The sequence below is a fragment of the Quercus lobata genome, chromosome 1, assembly GCF_001633185.2.
Source record: "Quercus lobata isolate SW786 chromosome 1, ValleyOak3.0 Primary Assembly, whole genome shotgun sequence".
In the NCBI taxonomy this organism is placed as follows: domain Eukaryota; kingdom Viridiplantae; phylum Streptophyta; class Magnoliopsida; order Fagales; family Fagaceae; genus Quercus; species Quercus lobata.
The window spans coordinates 16,601,555-16,623,835 of NC_044904.1; the positions used below are offsets into that span (position 1 = coordinate 16,601,555).

General features: G+C 33.5%; 1 protein-coding gene across 1 annotated transcript in view; it reads left to right on the plus strand.

Annotated features, from left to right (window-relative positions):
- Positions 1-22,169, plus strand: part of LOC115949849 (serine carboxypeptidase-like 13) — a 35,812-nt gene extending 13,643 nt beyond the window's left edge. The window contains exons 5-17 of the mRNA XM_031067121.1: positions 68-170; positions 309-346; positions 2,013-2,114; positions 2,900-2,986; positions 3,086-3,241; positions 3,338-3,409; positions 3,500-3,621; positions 4,201-4,314; positions 4,450-4,504; positions 4,614-4,693; positions 21,293-21,370; positions 21,613-21,689; positions 21,847-22,169. Coding sequence (XP_030922981.1) covers positions 68-170; positions 309-346; positions 2,013-2,114; positions 2,900-2,986; positions 3,086-3,241; positions 3,338-3,409; positions 3,500-3,621; positions 4,201-4,314; positions 4,450-4,504; positions 4,614-4,693; positions 21,293-21,370; positions 21,613-21,689; positions 21,847-22,169 — 1,407 coding nt within the window. The remainder of the gene's footprint in view (positions 1-67; positions 171-308; positions 347-2,012; positions 2,115-2,899; positions 2,987-3,085; positions 3,242-3,337; positions 3,410-3,499; positions 3,622-4,200; positions 4,315-4,449; positions 4,505-4,613; positions 4,694-21,292; positions 21,371-21,612; positions 21,690-21,846) is intronic.
- The last annotated feature ends 112 nt before the right edge of the window (positions 22,170-22,281 follow it).

A 22,281-nucleotide genomic window follows, 5' to 3' on the forward strand; every position in this document is an offset into this window, starting at 1 on the left:
TAACATGGGTACTTTCTACTACAAGGAAATTTGATGAAAGTCTTGTGTTTTTGGAATTGCCATGCAGTGGATAATCGACCACTCTGAATTTGCAGAAAATCAACTTTACATTGGTGGTGGTTCGTATGCAGGCATTTTCATTCCAGTCTTGGCTCAAAAAATATATGATGGTAACATATTTACATGACAAAAGAATTACATATTTGAGTGTGTGTGCATGTTTATGTATATTTCTGGTTCAAGCTCAAGTCCCTAGTATTTTGTTGTTTTCCTCTCAATAAGACTTGCTCTTTTTTGTTTAATTGCAGGTAACGAAGCTGGGCTCAAGCCACACTTCAATCTCAAAGTACAAACCTCTGAAAATGATGACTTTTTAGTTACTTTTAAAATTCTTCTAGACTAACAATGATTCGGATCTACATGTTTTAGAATAATATAAAATGATTAATAGTCTACTTTCTTTCCAAAAAAAAATAAGGAATAATTACAGCAAACCCACCTGAGATTTGGCCCGTTTGCGCTCTGCCTACCCGTGGTTCAAAACTTAATACTTTGCCCACCTGAACTTCAATCCGTTACCCATTTGTTACCCACCTCTCCCTTTGCCGTTAGAAAAACATATTTTTAAGGAAAAACAAACATAACAAAGATCAAAAAGTTAGAATTTTTTATTGCTTAAGAACTTCTATGAGAACAAATTTTCTCAATGCAAAATGAATTTTAACCAATCTCCATGTTAAACAAAAAATATATCGAAGCAAATAACAACAAAAACAACAAGGACAAGGACAACATTGTCAAAACTGACCTGGTTTCTTCCCCAACCTGGTTTCTTCCCCAACCTGGTTTCTCAATCCCATAATCTTCACCATCACTCCCAGAACCAGAAGTCGAACTTGAATTCAAATTCAAATTCAAATCCGCACCACTTTCCCCAAACCCCACTTCCTTCCAATCCTATCCAACAACCCACACCCTCAATGGCGTTATCAGCCTCTCCTCCACACTCCAATGCCAACAATCTCCACTTCCCTTACACCCTTTTCTCTCAAATTTAGAACCCCAATATCTTCGCCTGGAATTTCATGTTCAAAGCTTACTCACACAACAACAGTAACACTACTGCTTCACCAGAACAATGCATCTCTCTTTACAATCTCATGCGCCGCCGTTTCGGGCTTTTCCCGGACTGCCATTCTTTCCCTTTCCTCTTCAAAGCTTGTGCCCGTCTCTCACTTTCCCACAAAGGTCAAGAGCTTCACTCCCTCACGTTCAAACTCAGTCTCCAACACGATGTCTTCGTCCAAAACACTTTGCTTTCCATGTACTCCTTTTGCGGCTTGCTTCATAATGCTCGCCAAGTCTTCGATGAAATACCACTCTCTGTTCGTGATGTGGTGTCTTGGAACAGTATGGTTTCTGGGTGTATACAAGGACATTGTTATTGGGATGCCTTGAAGGTGTTTGATGAAATGCTCAAGTCTGATGTTAATGCAAGGCCGGATGAGGTTACTCTTATCAATGCTCTCACCGCTTGTGCAAGGATTGGATTTCTCGACATGGGTCGCAAAAACCATGGATTACTTGTACGAAATGAATTTGTTTCTCAATCCTATCCTATTTTCACAGAAGTTCTTAAGCAATAAAAAAAAAAAACCCTAACTTTTTGATCTTTGTTATGTTTGTTTTTCCTTAAAAATATGTTTTTCTAACGGCAAAGGAAGAGGTGGATAACAGATGGGTAACGGATTGAAGTTCAGGTGGGCAAAGTGTTAAGTTTTGAACCACAGATAGGCAAAGCGCAAACGGGCCAAACCTCAGGTGGGTTTGCTGTAATTATCCCAAAAAATAATAAGTAAAGAAAATTAAAGAGATGAAAAAAAAAAATGTAAAAATTGGTTTGAAATAATTCTATTGGATAATTTATCTTCGCCGTAATTCGAAAAGAGCATCACAATAACCTTCTCTTTTGTGAATTATGTATGACCACAACATTCTCGAATTAACATTAGGGATATGTGCTTGGGAGCCCAAAGAAAGATTCATATCTTGATGTTAACTCAAAAGTCCCAGCTGCTCATCGTTTGACTCTTATATCGGATGAACTCTATAAGGTTATTACTCTTCTTTAGCTGAAATAAATTTTCAAAGTTCTATAGCATTTTCTCCCTATAAGGTTATTAATATTGTTTCTTTGTGTTAGAATATTCATGTGTAAGTTGTGTTTAGTTCAATAATGACAATCCCACGTAGAGGAAAATTAAGATCAAAGGAGTTGAATTTTTTTTTTTTTTATAATTTTTTATTTATTTTATAAATTATAATTACAATGGGGATGTGAGGATTTAAACTCTGGAATCTTCATTAAGAACACTAAAAGGGCAAAGGTGTCAATGACACAACTAAGTAACAAAGCTCTTGGCCAAAAGAGTCAAATAATTAATATAATATAATTTAACTCAAGTAGTGTCTCTATATGTTATATGAACTTCTCGGTTAAAATATTTCCAAGATTTTATCTCCTTAACACTTTGCTAGTTATTACTATTATCAATATGAAGTCTTTTAGTATTGTCACCTTAATTCTCAAAATATATATATATATATATATATATATATATTTTGTTGCCAAGTTAAAAGTTAAAACCTTGCAATTTTATGATGCAACCTTAATTCTAAAAAAAAAAAAAGTATTGTTGCCAAGTTAAAAGTTAAAACCTTGCAATTTTATGATGCAGCCACCGTAACCCCCAAAAACCAGCCTTTGGGCCGGTTCTCGATTAACCCGGTCAAATCGACCAGTTTGGTACAAGTCTGGCTGACAATTTCCACTAAAATTCATTTGTATTCACATTATATGAATTTAAAAACTTAATGTAGTTTTCTTTTTCTTTTCAAGTCGGCCAAAGCAAGTTGCAATGGAAATTATGTCAATATTGATACAACCAATGAAAGATGTATGATGGATGTTGAAGCTATCGATGAGGTCAGTTAACACATTGCTTTTTTGCCTCTATAAAATCATCTCTATTGAAAAATTTTGTATCCATTAGGATTATATAAGAGTGATCATTTGATGGCGCAGTTAATCAGTGGAATAAACACAAATCAAGTTTTGGAACCGTTATGCACAAGTGGCTATTTGAAACCCAATAAAGTAGATAGGGATCAAAGAATTCTCATGAGGAATACCAACAATTTCCTCCATTCATTGCCTACAAATAGTGCATTATGGTGTCGAGTAAATAACCCTCTTTCTCTTTCTCTCTCTTTTGCATCTAGCCAATCATATTTTGAAAAAAAAAAAATATGTATAATAGATTGATTTATATTTTAGGATTATGAAGATGTATTTGTTGAAATTTGGGCAAATGATCCAAGTGTTCGAGAAGCTCTTCATGTTAGAGAGGTAAGTAAACCCTACATACGCAATGATATGCATAGATATATAGGTTTTCATCTATTAAATAATTCTGGAATTCATATGATGCCAATCTAGGGAACCAAAGGATATTGGACGTTGTGCAACATTTCCGACTTAGCTTACACAAAGGATATTCTGAGTACTATTGATTATCACCGAAATCTAAGTAAAACCAGACTCCGAGCTCTCATATACTGGTGATAGCTTATAACTTCCTTTCTAATCATACTTTTGCTCTTACTATTTTGGATTTTTTGCAACACATACAATTGATACAAGACAATCACACTACACAAGAAATTACGTAGATCGGCAATTTGTCTATGTCTACTGAGTTGCAGTAATTTACTATTTTTCGAAGAAAAATACTAGATGCAGCAATACAGTGTTTCTCTCTCAAAATGACGTACTTAACTCTAATATGAAATAACGGTAATTTATATCCCACACAGAGAATCCACAATTGGCTAAAAAATGGGCCAAAAAAGTTTTACCACCACTAAGTTTTTGAAAATCTGCCATTAAAACCGTAGCACTTTTATCTCAGATTGGATTATAAACCAGATCAAATACAAATTAGGCTCTACATGGTCCAACAAAATACTAATTGACACATACGAACTTGGCTTATTATATAAAATATAAGAGGTTTGTCATTGTTTGCAAAAATCCTATAATAAAATTACTGTCGGTTGGTTTAATTTGTTTTATGCATCAGTTATTACAAGAATAATACATATAACATTTCTTATTTTTTTAAATTTGATGTCTTATAGTGCTGATCTTGATCTGTCAATTCCACATATCGGTACACAAGAATGGATAAGGTCATTGAATTTCACTTTGGACGATTCATGGCGTGCATGGTTTGTTGATGCTCAAGTTGCAGGGTTAGTTTCTGGATTACCAATACTTCAATTCTATGCAGTTTATGTTTTCATTTTTTTTTTTTCAATTTTGAGTTGTCTAAACTATGCTTACAAAACTCAAACCTGCAATTAAGTTGTTAATTATTTCATATATAGATACACAGAGAGGTACAAATATGACAATTTCTACATGACATACTCGAGTGTTAAGGTTAGAGAACCTCTTCATTTATTAAAAATGCACTCAAATTTAACAATGATACTTGCACATTTGAGTGTGTATATATATTTTCATTCATTCATTCTTGATTCTAATGTAGGGAGCTGGTCATGTAGCTGATTTGTACAAGCCTAAGGAGGTCTATAACAAGATTGATAGATGGTTCGCATATTACCCTCTGTAAATAATGATCGCTATCAGAAATCCATTTTGAGGATGAGATATATATATATATATATATATATATATATATATATATATATGAAGATGATTGGACATTGCAATTAAACCAGTACAATTGGTTTAAGTGGCGATCAGCCATTCTCTTAATAGCCAATGTGTCTTTAGAATTGTGCTTAATTAAGTATCAAATATTTGTAAGATTCTATTTTTTGAGTTTGATCCTTATTATTGGACCAAATACATGTATAAAAAGTATGGGTCTTATGGTACTAACTTCAGGTACTAAAAACAAAACAAAAACAGCACAATTGGTTAAATAAAGAAGACTCAGCATTGCAATTAAACCAGTACAATTGGTCATGCTCTATTTGTTTTAGTATTAACGTTTTTTAGAAAATTGTTCATTTTCTATAGAGCATTTTGTGGAAAACCATCTCATTTTTCAATATTTGGTAACGTCCTTAAAAAATGAGCTTGAGAATGTTTTCTGGTGTTTGGTATGCACGGATTTTTTTATAACATTTCTTGTATAATTTAAAACATGTATAACATGTGTATTGTGTAACTCACCTAATGAAATTTATATATATATATATATATATATATACATGTATAACATGTGTATTGTGTAACTCACCTAATGAAATATATATATATATATATATATATATATATATAAAACCGAGAATGAATTTGGTTTTCAAATTAAAATTTTGACAACAAATACAATCAAAATTAGTTATTCAATTTTCATGATCTCAAACACTCATCTTGCTAATAGTTTAAAATAACTATAATCTCCATTTTAAATAGTTTAAAATGCCACATAGGCCAAATTGTTTAATCGGAAAAATATTCTAGTACAATTAGTTTGATAAATTCCAAAATACCAAATTGTAAGAAAACTATTGACTGATTTGTGAGGGAAAAAATAAAAAAAATAAAAACCTTATCAGAGAAAGATGTTACAGGGGGGAAGAGAAATGGGGAGAAAGGAGACAAATAGAGAGAGAAATATGAGGAAAGAGAAGAGACCAAAGTGAGTGACAGCAGACAATGAGATGTGAGAAGAGAGAAAAAGTAAAGGAAAGATAAGTGAAAGATCTTATCATGAGAAAGATTGAAGGCGTGAAAGAAAATATTGTTTCCCATGGCTAGAAGAAGATAAAATTTATAGGAGTTATTCACCGTGTGAGAGAGGGATTGTTTTCTATTTTTATTGGAAAGCAACCTATAGAAAATAAGCTTTATTTTTATTAAAGTTTTCCTTTGACTAAAAATAGTTTTCCATTAACCAATTTTTTTTATACTACCAAACACTGAAAAATGTAGAAAACTATCTTTATAAAAAGTTTTTTAGCAAAACATATAGAACTAAGTGGTCAGTCATTCTCTTAATAGCCAGTATGTCTTTAGCATTGTGCTTAAAAATCAAATATTTGTAAGATCCAATCTTGAATTCAATCCTTATTATTGGACCAAATACAGGCAGGGGTGGAGCTATGTATATGGGCCCCCCAACCACCCCCCCCCCCCACCCACCCCAAATTTTGAAATTTTTCCTTTAATATATATATATATATATATATATATATAATTTATTTTTAATATTTTTAAATTTTAGCCTACAAAAAATAAGAGCCCCCCCCCAAATTTTGAAATTTCCTTTAATATATATATATATATATATATTATATATATAATTAATTTTAATATTTTTAAATTTTAGCCTACAAAAATAAGAGCCCCCCCCCCCCAAATATTTGAGTCACTCCAACGATGCTCTTAAAAAAAAAATTAGTCTAATATTTATAAAGACATAACTTTATTTTTCAAAATTTTATTTTTTATTGTAAAATATGCTCTTATATCTGTTAAATATTTGATAAAGTTTGGCACCAAACATGTTTGAATTTATCTTTTTCAACTCGTTATGTAGGAATTAACAAGTTATTGACTCATTAAAAAAATATTGTCACTAAAACTACACATGAAATGCCACTTCAGTTGTCAAATAATAGGTTAAAGCAAGATAACTACAAATATGTTTGGAGCCTAACTTATTCCTCCAAGTTTTGGATCATTCATATTTTTGAAAATTTCATTAGTTCAATTGAAATTTTTTTTTACTTACTTTAGTATAAAATTTGATAATTTGTATTGAAAATGAAACTTTTTAAGATTTTCACTATGAAGATGGTAAAAATGAATTTATTTTATGAAACATTGTCATCAAACATAATTTTGATTGAAAATACTAAGCTCTTTTTTTTTGTTGGATGTGTGTATATAAAAAACTTATCAAATAAAGTGTGTGTGTGTATATATATATATATATATATATATATATGTGTGTGTGTGTGTGTATAATAATAAAATAATAAAATGTCTATGTGTATATATAGATGTGTATTAGGGGTTGTCTTATTAAATATATTAGTACCGCAACTTTGCCCAAACAAAAATTCCTTTCTCCGCCCTTGAATACATGTATATAAAGTATGTGTCTATGGTACTAATTTCAGTTACTAAAAACTAGATTACTTTGAATATTATAAATCTATATATAAAATAATAGGTAAAGCAGAGAGAGTGTGAAATTGAATTCCAAATTAGAACTCTAATTTTGTGCCATGTGTCTAGAATCTGAAATTGAAGTTGAATTTTGCATCATGTGATTAAATGTATGTAGGCTCATTCTCATTAAAACCACTTCTATGTATTGGGTCAAGTGAGTTACTGTGCTAATTAAGTTTTTTCTTGATTTTGTAGTCAAACGTGAAAACCAAAGAGATTAATATCGATGATAAGAACTTGGTTTGGGTACATTGCATAATTTCCAAAAAGATAGCAAAGCCAGAGTTTGCATCTTTGTTATAAATTGCTTACAAAGTTTACATCTTTACATTTGCACTGAGTTCCGGATTAAAGTGTTTTCTTCTTAGTTCTGACACTGAGTTTTGTTTACTATTCACTTACAAAGTTTGCATCTTTACATTTGTTATAAATTGCTAATATGTGATTAGATGCACATTATGCCTAAAATTCACTATTCTTATATTTGGCTTTTTGTTCAGGTTTTTGGCACTTATAACAATAAAGAAAGCACTATTATGGACCGATGGATGATACTTTTTACAAGCTGCAAAGGAACTTAGTGATCAATGGAATCTCATGCGAATTGAAGAGGACCCGACTGTAGATGTCTGGATGGCAGATATGAGTCACTATGTTTTTAAAATGTTCAGTGAAGGTAAATGTTATGAACAATGTAAATTTTCCGGAAAGAGATTTATTATTCTATATATACCCAAGTTTGGTCGCCTTCTTGGAGTGGATCACTCCACCCTGTCTTTCTACTAGAATTTTTTATTCAGATTGTTACAATTTTATTTGAATTTTCCTATTGTTGTTACTATCATATATTATCATTCCAATTGTTCAATTAGAATTTGAAATTGGAGTCCAATTTTACTATACACGTGTACAATCTAATTATTTTTAATTTTGCTGTCATGTGCAGAAGTCAATGAGATGAAATTAATAACACATTAAACACTCATGCTTTGGGAATCGGTAGTACCAATCTAAATTCATTGGACCTGCTTCGTGATAATACAACTATGAAGGATGTATAAAAATACGCACAAACCCCTCTCTCTATAAAAAGAGATTGGAGAGAATTTCTTTTATCAGTCATAGAACTTCAGAGGTTTTTTCTTCACACAAATGCCCATCATGTTACAAAATGACCCATTGTAAAACTACAAAATGAGTACAACTCTGAGGGTTTTTTTTTTTTTTTTTTAATTTTAAATTTTTTAAGCTGCGAAAATTTCAATCACCAATAGAGATTGAAGATTCAAAAGCGTGAATGGATCTTTTGGATAAACATTGTCACCAAGGTTCATCTTTCTATGTAAAATATATATACTGCTAAGTTTTGTTAATGAAATTTTCTGGTTAATAATATGAATTTAGACTTAACTGAGTCTTTTAAATATGAATAAACTCATGATTAATAATATATCCATTCCCGTGCGGTAGCACGGGGCTACATACTAGTGTTATAAATGATTAACACACTCGATTAGACCGCACGGGGCTACATACTAGTGTTATAAATGATTAACACACTCGATTAGTCTTTTTATATTAGACAAAAATCAATGTGGGAGTCACAAATTGACTGTATGAAAAGTTTTTATTAAGAAGGACTATATGAAGAGTTGAATGGCTTTCAAGGCCTAAGATTATACATTTTGGATGAAATTGTTACACAAGAATTTCGGATAAGAATTTATTTACTGAGAATTTGCACCAAAATAAAATGGTCGTTAATTTGACAAAATTCTTTTGAATTACATCTCCCATGAAAAGAGCACACTTTCATAAAGGATAAAGGTAAAATATATAATGTTTAAGGGTATTTTTGTATTTCAAAAAATATGTAGATAATGGTACAATTATTAACAATAGGAAGGTGACATGTGTACTTGTCAAAAACGGAGCTACCATTTGAAAAAAATTTCTATTGGCATATTTAATGTTCAATTAGCCCCCAAAAAAAAATTAAACATGGTCATCATTGGTCTCTTCTTGCTTATTATCAACTCACTCCTGGCATTCTAGACCCAAATAAATTTATGGCCAGTTGGCCACTCTGTGAACCACTACTCAGGCTCTATTCATCTCCGTCTAAAACAAAGGGGAAAAAAAAATATGATGGATTTGAGTTTGACTAAAGTAATCAAGAAGCACAGTGAGAGAAAGGAATGTGAGAATAAAATGAAGAACATGATGTAACAAAAACATAAAAGAGACACGTTAAAAAATAAATAAATAAAGACGAAGAAGAAGATTATTAAAAGGTAGATTTAGAGGCGCGCTAATGAAGAAGAGCAAGCAGAAATGTGAAAAGTAAGTAATACATGTTTAAAGGCCAGATGTGAGATAATGAGTAAAATCACAGACGGGTGGGATTGGGAATAGAAAAAGTGATTTTAATTAGTCATAGTTTACAAAATACCCTACATGTTTGTTTATTTAAAAAAAATGCCATAATTTCTTTATTTTTATTAACAATCTACTCATTTGATTTGATTTCTTTTTTTTTAAGAAACAAACACACACACAATCTAATCATTTTTTTATTTGATTTTTGTAAAACAATACATTAAATTCATTATAAATTATACTTTCATTTAGTTTAATAATAGTGTGTGTCAATATATATAGAGATGCTACATCCATAACATTTTTACAACAAATCACAGATGATTAGTTGTTATTGGTTTAAATTTGAACCTAACACTAAGATTACTTTTTTACCCCACCAATAACAACCTAACATTTAGGATTTGTTGTAAAAATGTTGTGAAAATATTGTGGATATATCATTTCTCATATATATATTCAATTTTAATTGCGAAACAGTGTATCAGTACACGCCAATACTAAAATATTTCATTCCAATAGTCAATCTGGAATTGAATTCAAAATCTTGATCTCAATTCCCAAAATATTCAATAAAATGTTGATATTCTAGTTTCCAAAAATTCTTAAAGCAAAATTTTAAAAAGTTGATGTTAAGTTTTTATTTTTATTTTTAATACTCCACACCCCCCCCCCCCACCTCTTAATCAAACTCCTGGCTCCGTTCCTAGTCCTTGTCATGTGCAATATCACTTACCACACTTAACACAACCAATCGAATGAATCATGTGTATTGTACATGACAAGGAAACATGTTATTTTCCTATAGGAGGTTGAAATTCAAGGTTTCTAACATGTTTGGAGCCAAATATTTTCTTTTAAATAACACACAAATAATCTTATAAATCGTTACGTAATTAGTTGGAAGAGATAGCTCTAGACATGTTTGGAGTCCAATTTTATTCTTTAAATAATTATTAAAAAAATTAAAAATTAAAAATTAAAAATAAATACTCCTAAATAAAAACAAAGAGAGAGCACACTTACCTAAAGACAAAGTTTGGCTATAACCAACAATAGGAAGATGACATGTGTCTACTTATCAAACAACACTTATTTGATTTTCTACAATTATTTGCACATGACAAGAACATATGTCATGTTCTTATTGTTAGTCGTAGTCACTAAGTTTATAGTCAAATTCTGCCCCTTACATAATTTAATTATCATGTTTTTTAAAAAAAAATTTAGTTTTATCTTAATCGTTTAATTCTTAAATCTAATTGCCTAAGTGCCATGATTTTCTTTATTACTTTTTTCTTAATCTTTTAATTCTTAAATTTAATTGCCTAAATGCCCTAAAGATTGGGAGAGTGGGTGTGGGAGTAGCCCGTGGGTGGTCACTGGCCAACTAGTTCATTCAAAAAAATTTCCCATCCCACAATAGCTCTCTAAAAAGGAGTGGGTCTGAGCCTGAGCCTGAGCCTGACCCTGATTGGGCTTAGATTTAAAGTATGTACAATTTTGATAAATCTGGCCCAATCAACCTATTAGTATGGAAAATGTGTACTTATTCCCAACTACCTCATAAATGACACACAGAAAATAGACTGGCTCATTTAAAGAGAATCTTTTCTATGATACTGGATCAGATCTTGCATCAATCCATACAATCAAAGTAGAATAACGGAGATGACATAGGGTGGTTTGGATAAGTTGTGCAAAACAATATTTTAAATTTTAAATTTAAAATGAGCGTAAAAAACAGAATTTCAAGTTTTAAAAATACGTTTTTTAACTCCCAAAACATTTAACTAAACAGATCATAATCCATATTATCTTTAAGCCAGTTATCTAAGTTACACTTACAATAATCCACACAAAAATGTCAAACCTCTAAGGTAACATAATATAATTAGTGTACACTAAAATAGTGTTAATAGTGATAAGTTTATATAAAATTGATATCGCATTAATTATAATTATTAGTGTTTTTTTTTTTTTTTTGCTAGGTAAATGTGGGGGCTTAAACCCCCAAGCAATAGGTCAATTACATAACCAGGTACCAACTCAGCTAGAAGTGGTGGTTATAATTATTAGTGTTGATTACATGTATTTATTATTATTATTATTATTATGTCTTTAAGACTACTATGGCAAGTGACAAAATAAGTCAACTTTTTTTACTGCTTTAAACTTATATTATCAAAAATAAATAAACCCTTTTTCCCCTTATTTTTTAGGGTATTTTGTTTTCAACCCCCAAAACAAAAAGGTAATCAGCAAATAGCATAAATATCAATTTCACGGAAACTCTGTAGACATTGCTTAAGATATATTGACCAATGACCCTAAACATATTAGGTAATTGTCTGGCATGAAGTTCTCACCTTAAACAAACATTATGTCAAGCTCTCTCACCGGTCAGGAACTGACTGTGGACAACTCACCCTTCACCTATCTCTCCTCTCCATTCAATTTTTCTAATACCGTACATTTGTGAAGCTGACTCAAAATAAAATGTCCAATCTGAACAAAGAAAATGATGGCCTAATCCATATTATTAATTTACAGACACCAAAAGTAAAAACACTTACCAACAACCACAACAAACACTGTGCAATAGTCATTACGCCACCAACTCCATTAATGGCATCAACAACAATATAATATAATACTTTCTAAATTTTTCTATATTTAACATAAATGAAAATTTACTACAAAATTTTTTTTATCTGCAATTGTGACATTGCTTACATTCCTAAAGACAATAGAGCTGAAACTGAACCATCAAAATATCATCAAAAATCAAAATAATTAAAAATTTTGAAGGAAAAATAAAAGGAAATGAGAGGAAGGAGAATATATTTTTAAAAGCTAGTAAACTTGTAGCCTGAAATGAAGAAGAGAACCAAGCTTTGGTTATGTACTTATCTATTATGTAAAGGATTTGGGCCAGTATAGACTTTCCTCTTTTCATCACCAAAAACGGCATCACCATCCTTATCTTTATCACCACCAAAACCACCTTTGTGTTTTGCATTACTCAGTTCAGAGGCAGACCCAGTTTTGAAGGTTCCAAAAGTGGCAGACCCATCAGCAGAAGATGAAGTTTCAAGCAGTAGAAAAATTAGAAGTAGGAGAGAGAAACAAGCAAACCCTTTCTTCAGACCCATCTGCTTCATGCATGGAAACTTCTAATCAGCTCAAAACCCTATAAAGTAGAGAAAGAAAGAGTTTCCTCTTTTGAATCTGAATGAAAAGGCTCTTTCTTGAAAGATAACAGAAGAAAGAAGTTTGGGGGAGAGAGATACTAGAAAAAAGAGGGATCCAGTGCTTCTTTTTTCATCTATTTTATATTATATATATTGGTTATAGTTTTTCAACTTGGGTGTATGTTTTGGACTTTTTGGTTTAGGTATGGCCTTGAAATATGAGCTCTGAAAATGAGGATAGTCAATGAAGGAGGTGAGTCAAAATGCATAGTTTTTGGTGCCTGAAAGTAAATAAATTTTGTGAGGGTGTTTGGAACTTTGGATGCTAATTTCAATGCTCATTTTTTACCTGGGAAACCTCTATGTTGTGGACCAGACTCCAGAGGGACACGGGGAAAGACTAAAGAGAGCTGCTGTTTCTGTTGGAGTTCATCAAGATGATGCTTCCTTGTAAATGTTGCATTTATCTACTACATGAGAGAGAGAGAGAGAGACTTTGGGTCTCTGTCTAATATCAATCTTGGGTCAGGTCACATAAATCATTTCTGGAATTTTCCTGTGTTTAGCTGTAGTGTTTTCTTCTCCTATATTGTGAGTGGCATAATATTTATCACTTTTTTTTTTCACAGCTGATAACATGGTAATTTGAGAAACATTACATTTTTTTTACACCACTTTTATTTATACCAGCTGTAAAAGGTCATGTTACCATTTTATGATTGTTTGGATTTAGTGAAACGTTACTTTTAGAGTATTTGTTAATTAACTATTTTTAAAAAAAAAATTAATATCACTTTTATAAAAAATATATATAAATAAATAAATTCAAAAAATCAGTTACTTTTTTCTTTTTCTATAAAATCTTTTTAAAATACTTCCTAAATCAACAATCTAGGATGTTTTTTGCAAATATTGTGACACAGTGACACTCATCTTATTTTTTTTGCAAATAACACATTGTGCTTGGTGTAAAGTGACACTCTAAAACAGGAAAAAAAAAAATATATATATATATATATATATAAATTGGGTTTGAATCTCTCTACAACAAAAAACAAAACAAACATTTATTTTTCAATAACTTTATAATTTAATAGTACTATTATGATTTTCCCAATGAGAAGAATTGGGTTTGAACCTTCCTCCCCTAATTATTGAAATATATATATAAAGCTTGCATTTTATTGTTTACATCATAAATCATATGGTCATTACTTCAAAAAATAAAAAGGGGTTGGCCTAATGCCACACGAAGTGCTCCATATGTTCTTATTGCAAATTTTAAACAACCATGCATGGTAATAATATATACGAGGAAAAAGAAAGACAAATCTAAAATATATTATGTTAGCTCCTAAGAATGAGTCACCAAATAAACCTTTAGCAAAAGTGGTCATCTTCTCCCAAGACCAGCTTCTTCTTTTTTAATTAATTATCATACTCTTGTTTTTTTATTTTTGTAAATCAAAAAAGTTTGTCACGCGCTAGTTAGGCCTGAGCTTCTTCAGCAAGGATCCCATTTGTGGTTCAAGATGACCTAGCAAAAACAATCATGACTGATCAAGATCAATATATATACACACACAAGATTTGTCTTTCTTCTCAACGTGTCATGATTTTAATAGTACAAATTCAACACCACTGTTTGACGAATTGAATTTTAAACATTCTTTTCCAAAAGAGTGAGAAATGCTATCATTCATTCATATATATGTCCCAATCTTATGCCTAAAATATTATTGGATATTTATATTTTAGGTAATTATCGTTACTATTGTTGTTATTTTTTTTTAGAAAGCTTTGATATATGACATTTATTCCTGATGATAGCTTTTTATTATTAAACTAAGACATCAATTGGTTTTTAGTATAAGCAGGGATTAAACCCTAGGTTTCTTATTCAACCATCAGAGATTTTACCAATTGAACTAACTGAAACTCACTATTGTTGTTATTATTAGGTAAGTTGGCAAACATCCTTCAAATAGTGAATTTAATATTTGTTCTTCTTCTTCTTTTTTTGTTGGACATCCTCAAATGTCTAATAGTTATTTCATCATCCATATCTTTTATTACCTCATGCAATATTAATACAATATTGTACATGAATATGATTTTGTGACCTAAGATTATTTTTGCCAAGATTTTTATAATTCATTTACACTATCCAATTTTTTCATGTATGAAAGAGATTGAATTTGGGTTCTAATCCCCCAATTTATTTTTAGCCAAAAAAAAAAAACCATGCACCACTTCTTTTTGTTAAATGGTAAAAATCTAGGTTAAATCCTTAGTGAATAAGGTTAGGGTTTAACTAAATTACCAAAAGATAAATGTTGCTAATTATTATTATTATTGAAAGAAAAATAAAAATGAACAAGAACAAGAACAATAACAAGGGGGGGAACATGTTCAAAGTTTCAAGTTAGTGCTTAAGCAAAGCAGATGAAAAGGATGCCTTCCTAAAGAATAAAACCAAATGCATAGACATGATTTACCAATATTTAAAACATTAAAGAAAACAAAAGGTTCCAAAATTTGGGCATTGATTTACCTAGACTTTTTTTCATTATAATTTTTTAATATAGAGCTTAATCAAGAGCAAATCAACTCAAATTGGTCAAACAGGTTGAGGTAGACATGTGGGCCATCTACAGGTTGTATATAATATGTGGAGCAATTTTTTTTTCTTATAGCAAATGATGTTGTCCTTATTCACTTTACATAATGACAAAATAAAGCTCAATACACGAAATATATGAATATTTGGTTATAATTGGTAACCTGAATTACTTGGTAGAAAAAAACGTATTGCAAATCAACCTTAAAGATAATTACTTGCTTTTCTTCACCATTTGAAATATAACTGCATGGTTTTTATCATTAGCATCTTCCCAATGTTGGAACTTGAAAGACACATAGATCCAAAATCAATCAATAGAGAGAGGAGTACTATACTATTGAGTCTTTCCAGTTGTAAAGTTAAGCTAGAAATTCAGTAGAAAAAATAAGATTCCAATTAGAGAATCTAAATGAAATCACACACACGCATACATATATATTTTGCTTCAATTCGAGTTTCATTGGGTTTCAACTTTGCTATATAGATCAGCTAACTCAACTGAAAAAAAAAAGACAAAAATAATTTCTAGATTCCTTCTGATAGGATTTTGGCTTACTCCCAAATTGGAAACTGAGAATAATTGTTGGAAAATGACAAAGGAAGCCCTATTATACAAGTTAATGCAAGTGTGGAAGCAAGTCCATGTAAATCATTATTTTGACAAACACGCATAACCCATGAAAGCAGCCAAGACATACTTAATAGCTTTGTATGGGGCATGTCGGGTTCGAATCCCCCACCCCTTTATGGCTTTGCACAGAAAAGGAAAAGATAAATTATTCTGAACCAATACCACGAAAAAGAAAACCTTTCACTAATGTAGATTTGTGATGACACCAAAACGTACATGCACTCATTCTCTTAAAAAGTAATGATTCTTCATTCTCTTTGTAGCGTTTTGTAGTTGTACAAAAATCTTTAGATGGTGAATAATTCTAATTGTACATCTTGAAGGATGTACAATACAGTCATACGTCACAAAATTTTGTTTTAAGTAGTAGATCTTGTAGCTAGTAGCCAAGATCCTCCTTCAATCAACGTATATGATTTTATTTCTAGGAGGAATTATGGTTAACCAAACTTTTCAATATTAAAAAAAATGGTTGTTTTTAACGGGCACCATAAGGTGCTCATTAACAGCCAACTTTAAATAATTTTTTTAGCTGCCTTATAGGCTATGGGACTAGCTTTATAGGGAAAAAAGTTTTGGCCTGTTTTTTAACCCATTGTGAATCTTGTGCGTAGGATATAGAAACCGTTTTTTGGTGATTAGGGTTTTTTAATATATTGTTGTCGTCCTGAGAGAGTGGGAAAAACTGTAGCCGTACTTTGTATTTTTTCCTGATAATAGTGAAATCCCTGCAACTCCGTGGACGTAGGCAAATTGTCGAATCACGTAAATATTGTTTTGTGCGTGTAATTGTTTTTCTTTAACATGTGTTTTCTCTATTTTTTGTTTCTCACAAGTTGGGAATTTCGGGTTAATTCCCTATATTATCCAATTTTTTTTATTAAGTAGGATCCACATTAATCCAACCTTAACAAGCACCGCACGGTGCTTGTCAACATTTGCCTTAAAAAAAATATGGCCAATGAGCAAGTTCCTCGTTAGCCATTATACAAATGAGACAATAAACTTTGTCTCTTCCTTTATATAAGGGGGTCATGGGTAGGGATGTTCATGACGTGGTGCGACTGGTATAAGGGGAGTTTTTTGGGCTGTGCCGACCTAGTCGGTATTCTTTAAAGATGAACAATGCCATTGGATCAAAATTCTAGCTACGTGGTGGTGGTTTTAACGGAACAGTCATCAGTGCTCTGATCTTCGACAAGAAAAAGAAAAAAGTAGCCATACAAATAGGAAAAATGACAACAGATCTACTATTGAAAAGAAGATCTCAGTATTAAGAACCTAGAGTTGTGGATCTACTTCAAGTTGGCTCCAATCTAGGTCGAGAAAAAGTAGATTTGGTTCAATTTACACAACCACAGCACGCGGTGGTCCATAACAACAACTCAATGTGATAGGCCAAAAATGTATTGACCCCTTTGGTAACTTAATCAATTAATTTAGCCAATGAAATTAATTAGATTCAATTACATGCAACGAGTGTGGTAGCACAAACAAATCACCAACTAAGTTAAATACAGCGGAAAATCAATTTGACATAGATGATTTGTTTACGAATGGGGAAAACCACCGAAGCAAAACCCCACTGGGTGAATTTAAGGTCACCACTCCCGAGAATCCACTATTATCAAAACAAGCAATTACAAGTAAAAGAATCCCAGTACTTTATACCAACCTACAGTTGAACCTTTACCCCAATACCCAATCTCTCCTTTCAATGCACGGCTCCCAGTACGTGACTAACCAATCGAAGTACGGATCCAAGTACATGACTAACACACCAACTTGAGAAGGATATTGGCTGTAAAGTTCTTCAGTTTATCCACACGATGAAGATTAAGAAGCTACTTGGTTACAAAACCCTTGGCGCACAAACGCAATAGCTTCTTCAAGAGAAAGATGAATTAGGGCAAATTGTCTTTGGTCACAATTTAAGTGAATAATCACTTTGCATCAAGTTGTATCATCACCTTTGACGGCCCTTAAAATAATCTTATATATGTCTAGGATTGTGAGAAAAGAAACTCTACACAAATACACATGGATATGCGTAAAATCATATCTGAAAATCTGAATTTCATAATTCTTGGTAGATACAGCTGTCAAGAAATCTGTCAAGTTTCAAATATTAAATCTCAATAGATACATCTGTTGAGCTATTTGTTGAGCTTTAATGAACATCACTTCTTCACTTGATTCTTGGACAGATTTGCATAGCTTCAATACTTGGACTTGAACTCTTATTCCTTGAAGTATTATACACATCCTAGATCTACCCAATTATAAGTAAAGTGCGTTTTGTCAAAGAATTAGCCAATTCTATATAACATATGTTCTAACAAGTTCCACATATGTCCTAACACAATAAAAGAGAGATGGAACAGACTTGCTTGGATCTAGTTTAATCTACATACTTCCAAATTTACATAGAATTTTAACTCTTTAAGTTACCTATGGCCAGTTGCATTCCTTGTTGGAATCAAAAACCCATAACCGCTATTTGAATTGACTGACATCAAAAAACCCTAACATCCACCAATCGTTGTTTCATTTATTGTTAGTAGCCCCATCGACAGTTCAATCGGCTCAACAATGGTTGGCTACGTTAGTGATGGACAATTTATGAACAACCCTAGACATGGAGGATAAGGGTGGGCCATAGGTATTGAATAAGTATGACTAAAGTACACTTTTTATCCTTAAAGTTTGGAGTTATTTCATTTTGATCCTTTAATTTTTATTTTGGCCATTCATATTTGATTTTGTTTTCATATTGGTATTGTTGTCCATATCCGGCCAATAGTAATTTGACCATCCATAATATGTTTTTCACTAACAACGAAATACTTGGATTTTATAGCATTTTCGAGCTAGTACTTTGTGAAATAGTTAAGCATGATGGGTACTTAATTGTTAGATTACTAACGGAAATGGACAATGGGTTCAATATGAATAATGAAATCATACATAAAGGGTCAAAATGAAAATTTAGAAATGTAAGAAATGGGAAATGATTTTTTTTTTCTTTTTTAAAGAAGTGAAAAGTAAGAAAGGATGAAGATGGTTTTGGTGAAATTTAGTGCGGGAAAGAAGTGAAACGACACCATTTGCACCTATTACAGTGGTTTTTAAACCATTGGTATAGACTATTTGACCAAATTTGTTGCCGCAGTTTAAAATCATCGCTATATCACTAACCTAATAGTGTTCTCAATTTAGCAAAAAAAAAACAGTTGTTCTCAAAACTGCAGCTCTATCTAGAGACTTTTGTTCTAGAGTCATAGACTTGTTCTGTACTAAAGGTTTCTAATAAAACGTGGAATCTAAATTGGAGTGAGTTTAGCTTTAAAATGGGAAATAAATAACCTGATGCTAATGCTCTTAGGGAGTGTTGTTGAGAAACTTTTTTTTTTTTTTTTTTTTGGTCTCAAAAAAAGATTTGAGTTCTCCATTCTCTATTTGGAAAAGAGTTTCTTGTTTTCAGTTTTTTGAAAATGGTAACTCAAAATGACTATTTGTTGAGCAAATGGCATTTTCTGAAAATTCTAATTTCAAAAGAAAATGAACTTATTGAATACATTTGTAGAGTGGGGGTTTGAGCACTCATTCTATTGGACGAAAGGTCTCAAGCCCAACTGGCCCAATACAATGAATTTTTAGAGAATGGGCTTAAGAACTAGGTGTTAGTCTGAACCACCATCACTCAACACGGTTAGGTGCGGACTGACCAATAAGGAAATGGGTTCAAGCAAGAAATGTTGTCCCCGGGCCTTTCGTCCGAGGAGCTTGGTATTTTTCTTCATCTACTTTCAGTACTAGGTTACAGTGGTTTTCAAGACCATGCAGACTACTGCAGTTTTCTCCTTTTTCTCTCTTCCTGCTCTTTTTCCACGATCCCTCATTCTTGGAGGGTCTCTCACATTATATACTTCTTTCCAGTCGATCTTGACCCTCCACCTGTTGATCGTGCAGGTCATTACTCGAGTGCTCGTCCCATCAGCCGCCTTCCCAAGCCCTTTGTGAGTTGCGGCAACTAAGGCCGCACTGTTCAGTAGTTCTTTCCTCATTAATGGGCCAAAACGTTAGTTGGGCACATTCAATGTGGAGGTGACAGCTTTTCCTTGAATTTCTCCTACACCATACCTCCGTGTGCGTCCTACTGTACTCATCCTTTCTTCGAGGAGCGCTCTGGGAGGCTACCTTTGAGGGCGTGCCATTCTTTCCTTCTGGACTCTGGAATGCCAAGGACAGAATCGTCCTCAGCAACATCTCTAGGCCATTTGGACTTTCATTGTATGTCCTCGGACATTTTCCTCTCCTCGGCGCGGGCCTTGGACCCAGTACAAAGTGGGCCGAGGTCGCTAAGTTCTTTGGCCCCACAATAGCCCCTCAAAATCCTGCTGTCCGGCTCCTCGGACGGAGAGTAGGGTTTTGGTGACATCAAGCCTCTGTCATGACTTGTCAAGTCCTGTCCTCCATTAGTGCCAAAGTCTCTTCGTTTGCCCGAGACACGTTCCTAGCGTCTTGATATATGAAGCGTGTCTTCATTAAATGCTGGCGACTCTGCGTTCCCCACGTTCAATGGGGCGATGGAGATCTAACGGTGGAGATTTCCTCACCTTTATGGGCGGGAAAACTCACACAGTTATTTCTAATGGAAGGTATAAATACCCATTTGAACGGACTTGTCTCTTTACCTTTGCACTTAAGAGTTCTTGCGCACATATCCTGAGTTTAGTCAAACTTCCAGCCAAACTCAAGTCTCTTTCCAGCATAAAAAGCCTGCCCGAGGAGCTTTTCCTAATTTCTATAAGTTTTCTCCTCTCTCCAACTTGCGTTTTCTCTCTTCTAAGTTTATCTTTCCCTTGTTCCTCTCCTTCTTTCGTCATCCCCTAAGTTTCTCTAACGGTTCTTAGAGATGGGTAACTTAAAAAAGTTGGTTGAGACCGAAGAGGCGATGGAAAAATTCATCGCCGATTATAGGATACCCCCCAATGTGGGTCTGAGGTACTGTGAGGAAGGGGAATGGCACTTTAGGAGAAAAACGGGCGAGGTGGTGATCCCCATACTCGCCTTTATAGAAGAAGGCGTGAGAATACCCATGGGGCCAGTAATGAGAGATTATCTTAGGCACTTCCGATTAGCCCCCACCCAGTATGCTGCTAACGTGTTTAGGATCCTGGGTTGTGTAGATGTCTTAAACGAGAAAATGGGGCTAAGCTTAACCCACCACGACGTAAACTAGTGCTACAACCTCCAACTCCTGAAAGGCAAGTCCTACTATTTGAAGATGAGGGACGATAAGGTTCGGCTTATTCAGTGCCTCCCTGAGTCCAGCAAATGGCTAAATAAGGACTTTCTCATCGTGTCTGGGGAGTGGCATGATGGCCTTCCTTGCCCCATTATGGAGGGGGAGCCAGGTGGGGTATCTAGAGTGAGAGAGGGATGATCTTTTTTGCCATCATGATTTGCACGGTTCGGTTACTGATATGAATATGCCTCCTTTTTGCAGATCCACACGCCTTTCAATGGCACTTCCATCTGACCAACAAGGAAGATTTGGAGACTATTCTCAGGGCGGCGATTTTTGTAAATGAGGTGGACAACCAAGTCAAGGCCGCTCACAAGATCTTGGGGTACGATCCTATCCAGAGGTCATTCACCGACCTAAAGTACGTGGTCAGAGCTAACGATCCCTGACTTCAGAAAATCACTGTAGTTGAACATGGGTTTCTGATTCCTGAAGGGTCTCCTGTTCCGGAGGGCATCTCGTTGGCCGGCTCTTCTTCGTCCCACCAAGCAGCGGAAGCCAAGGGTGATTCGGGTTTGCCCGAAGAAGGATTCGGTGTGTTTGACCAGGCTAGTCCGTCTGCGGATCCCGCTGGTGACTTGGGTGACCCCGACCTTTCCAAGGCGGATCTCTTGTCAGCGGGGACATCCTCTCAGGCGGAGATGGGTCTTAAAAGGAAGCCCCAGACAAGCCTGTTCAACCTAATTGAGGGCCAGCCGGGGAAGGAGGCACCAGGAAAGTCGCAATCCAAACTTCCCCCTCCTCCACCACAGCCTTAATCTGTTCAAACCAGGTCTTCCCCCGCCCATTCGTGGACACCATCTCCCCGGTCCAAACTTCTTGCTCCACCCCAATCGACTCTACCTCCTCGGCCTGAGCCCACTGACTCAA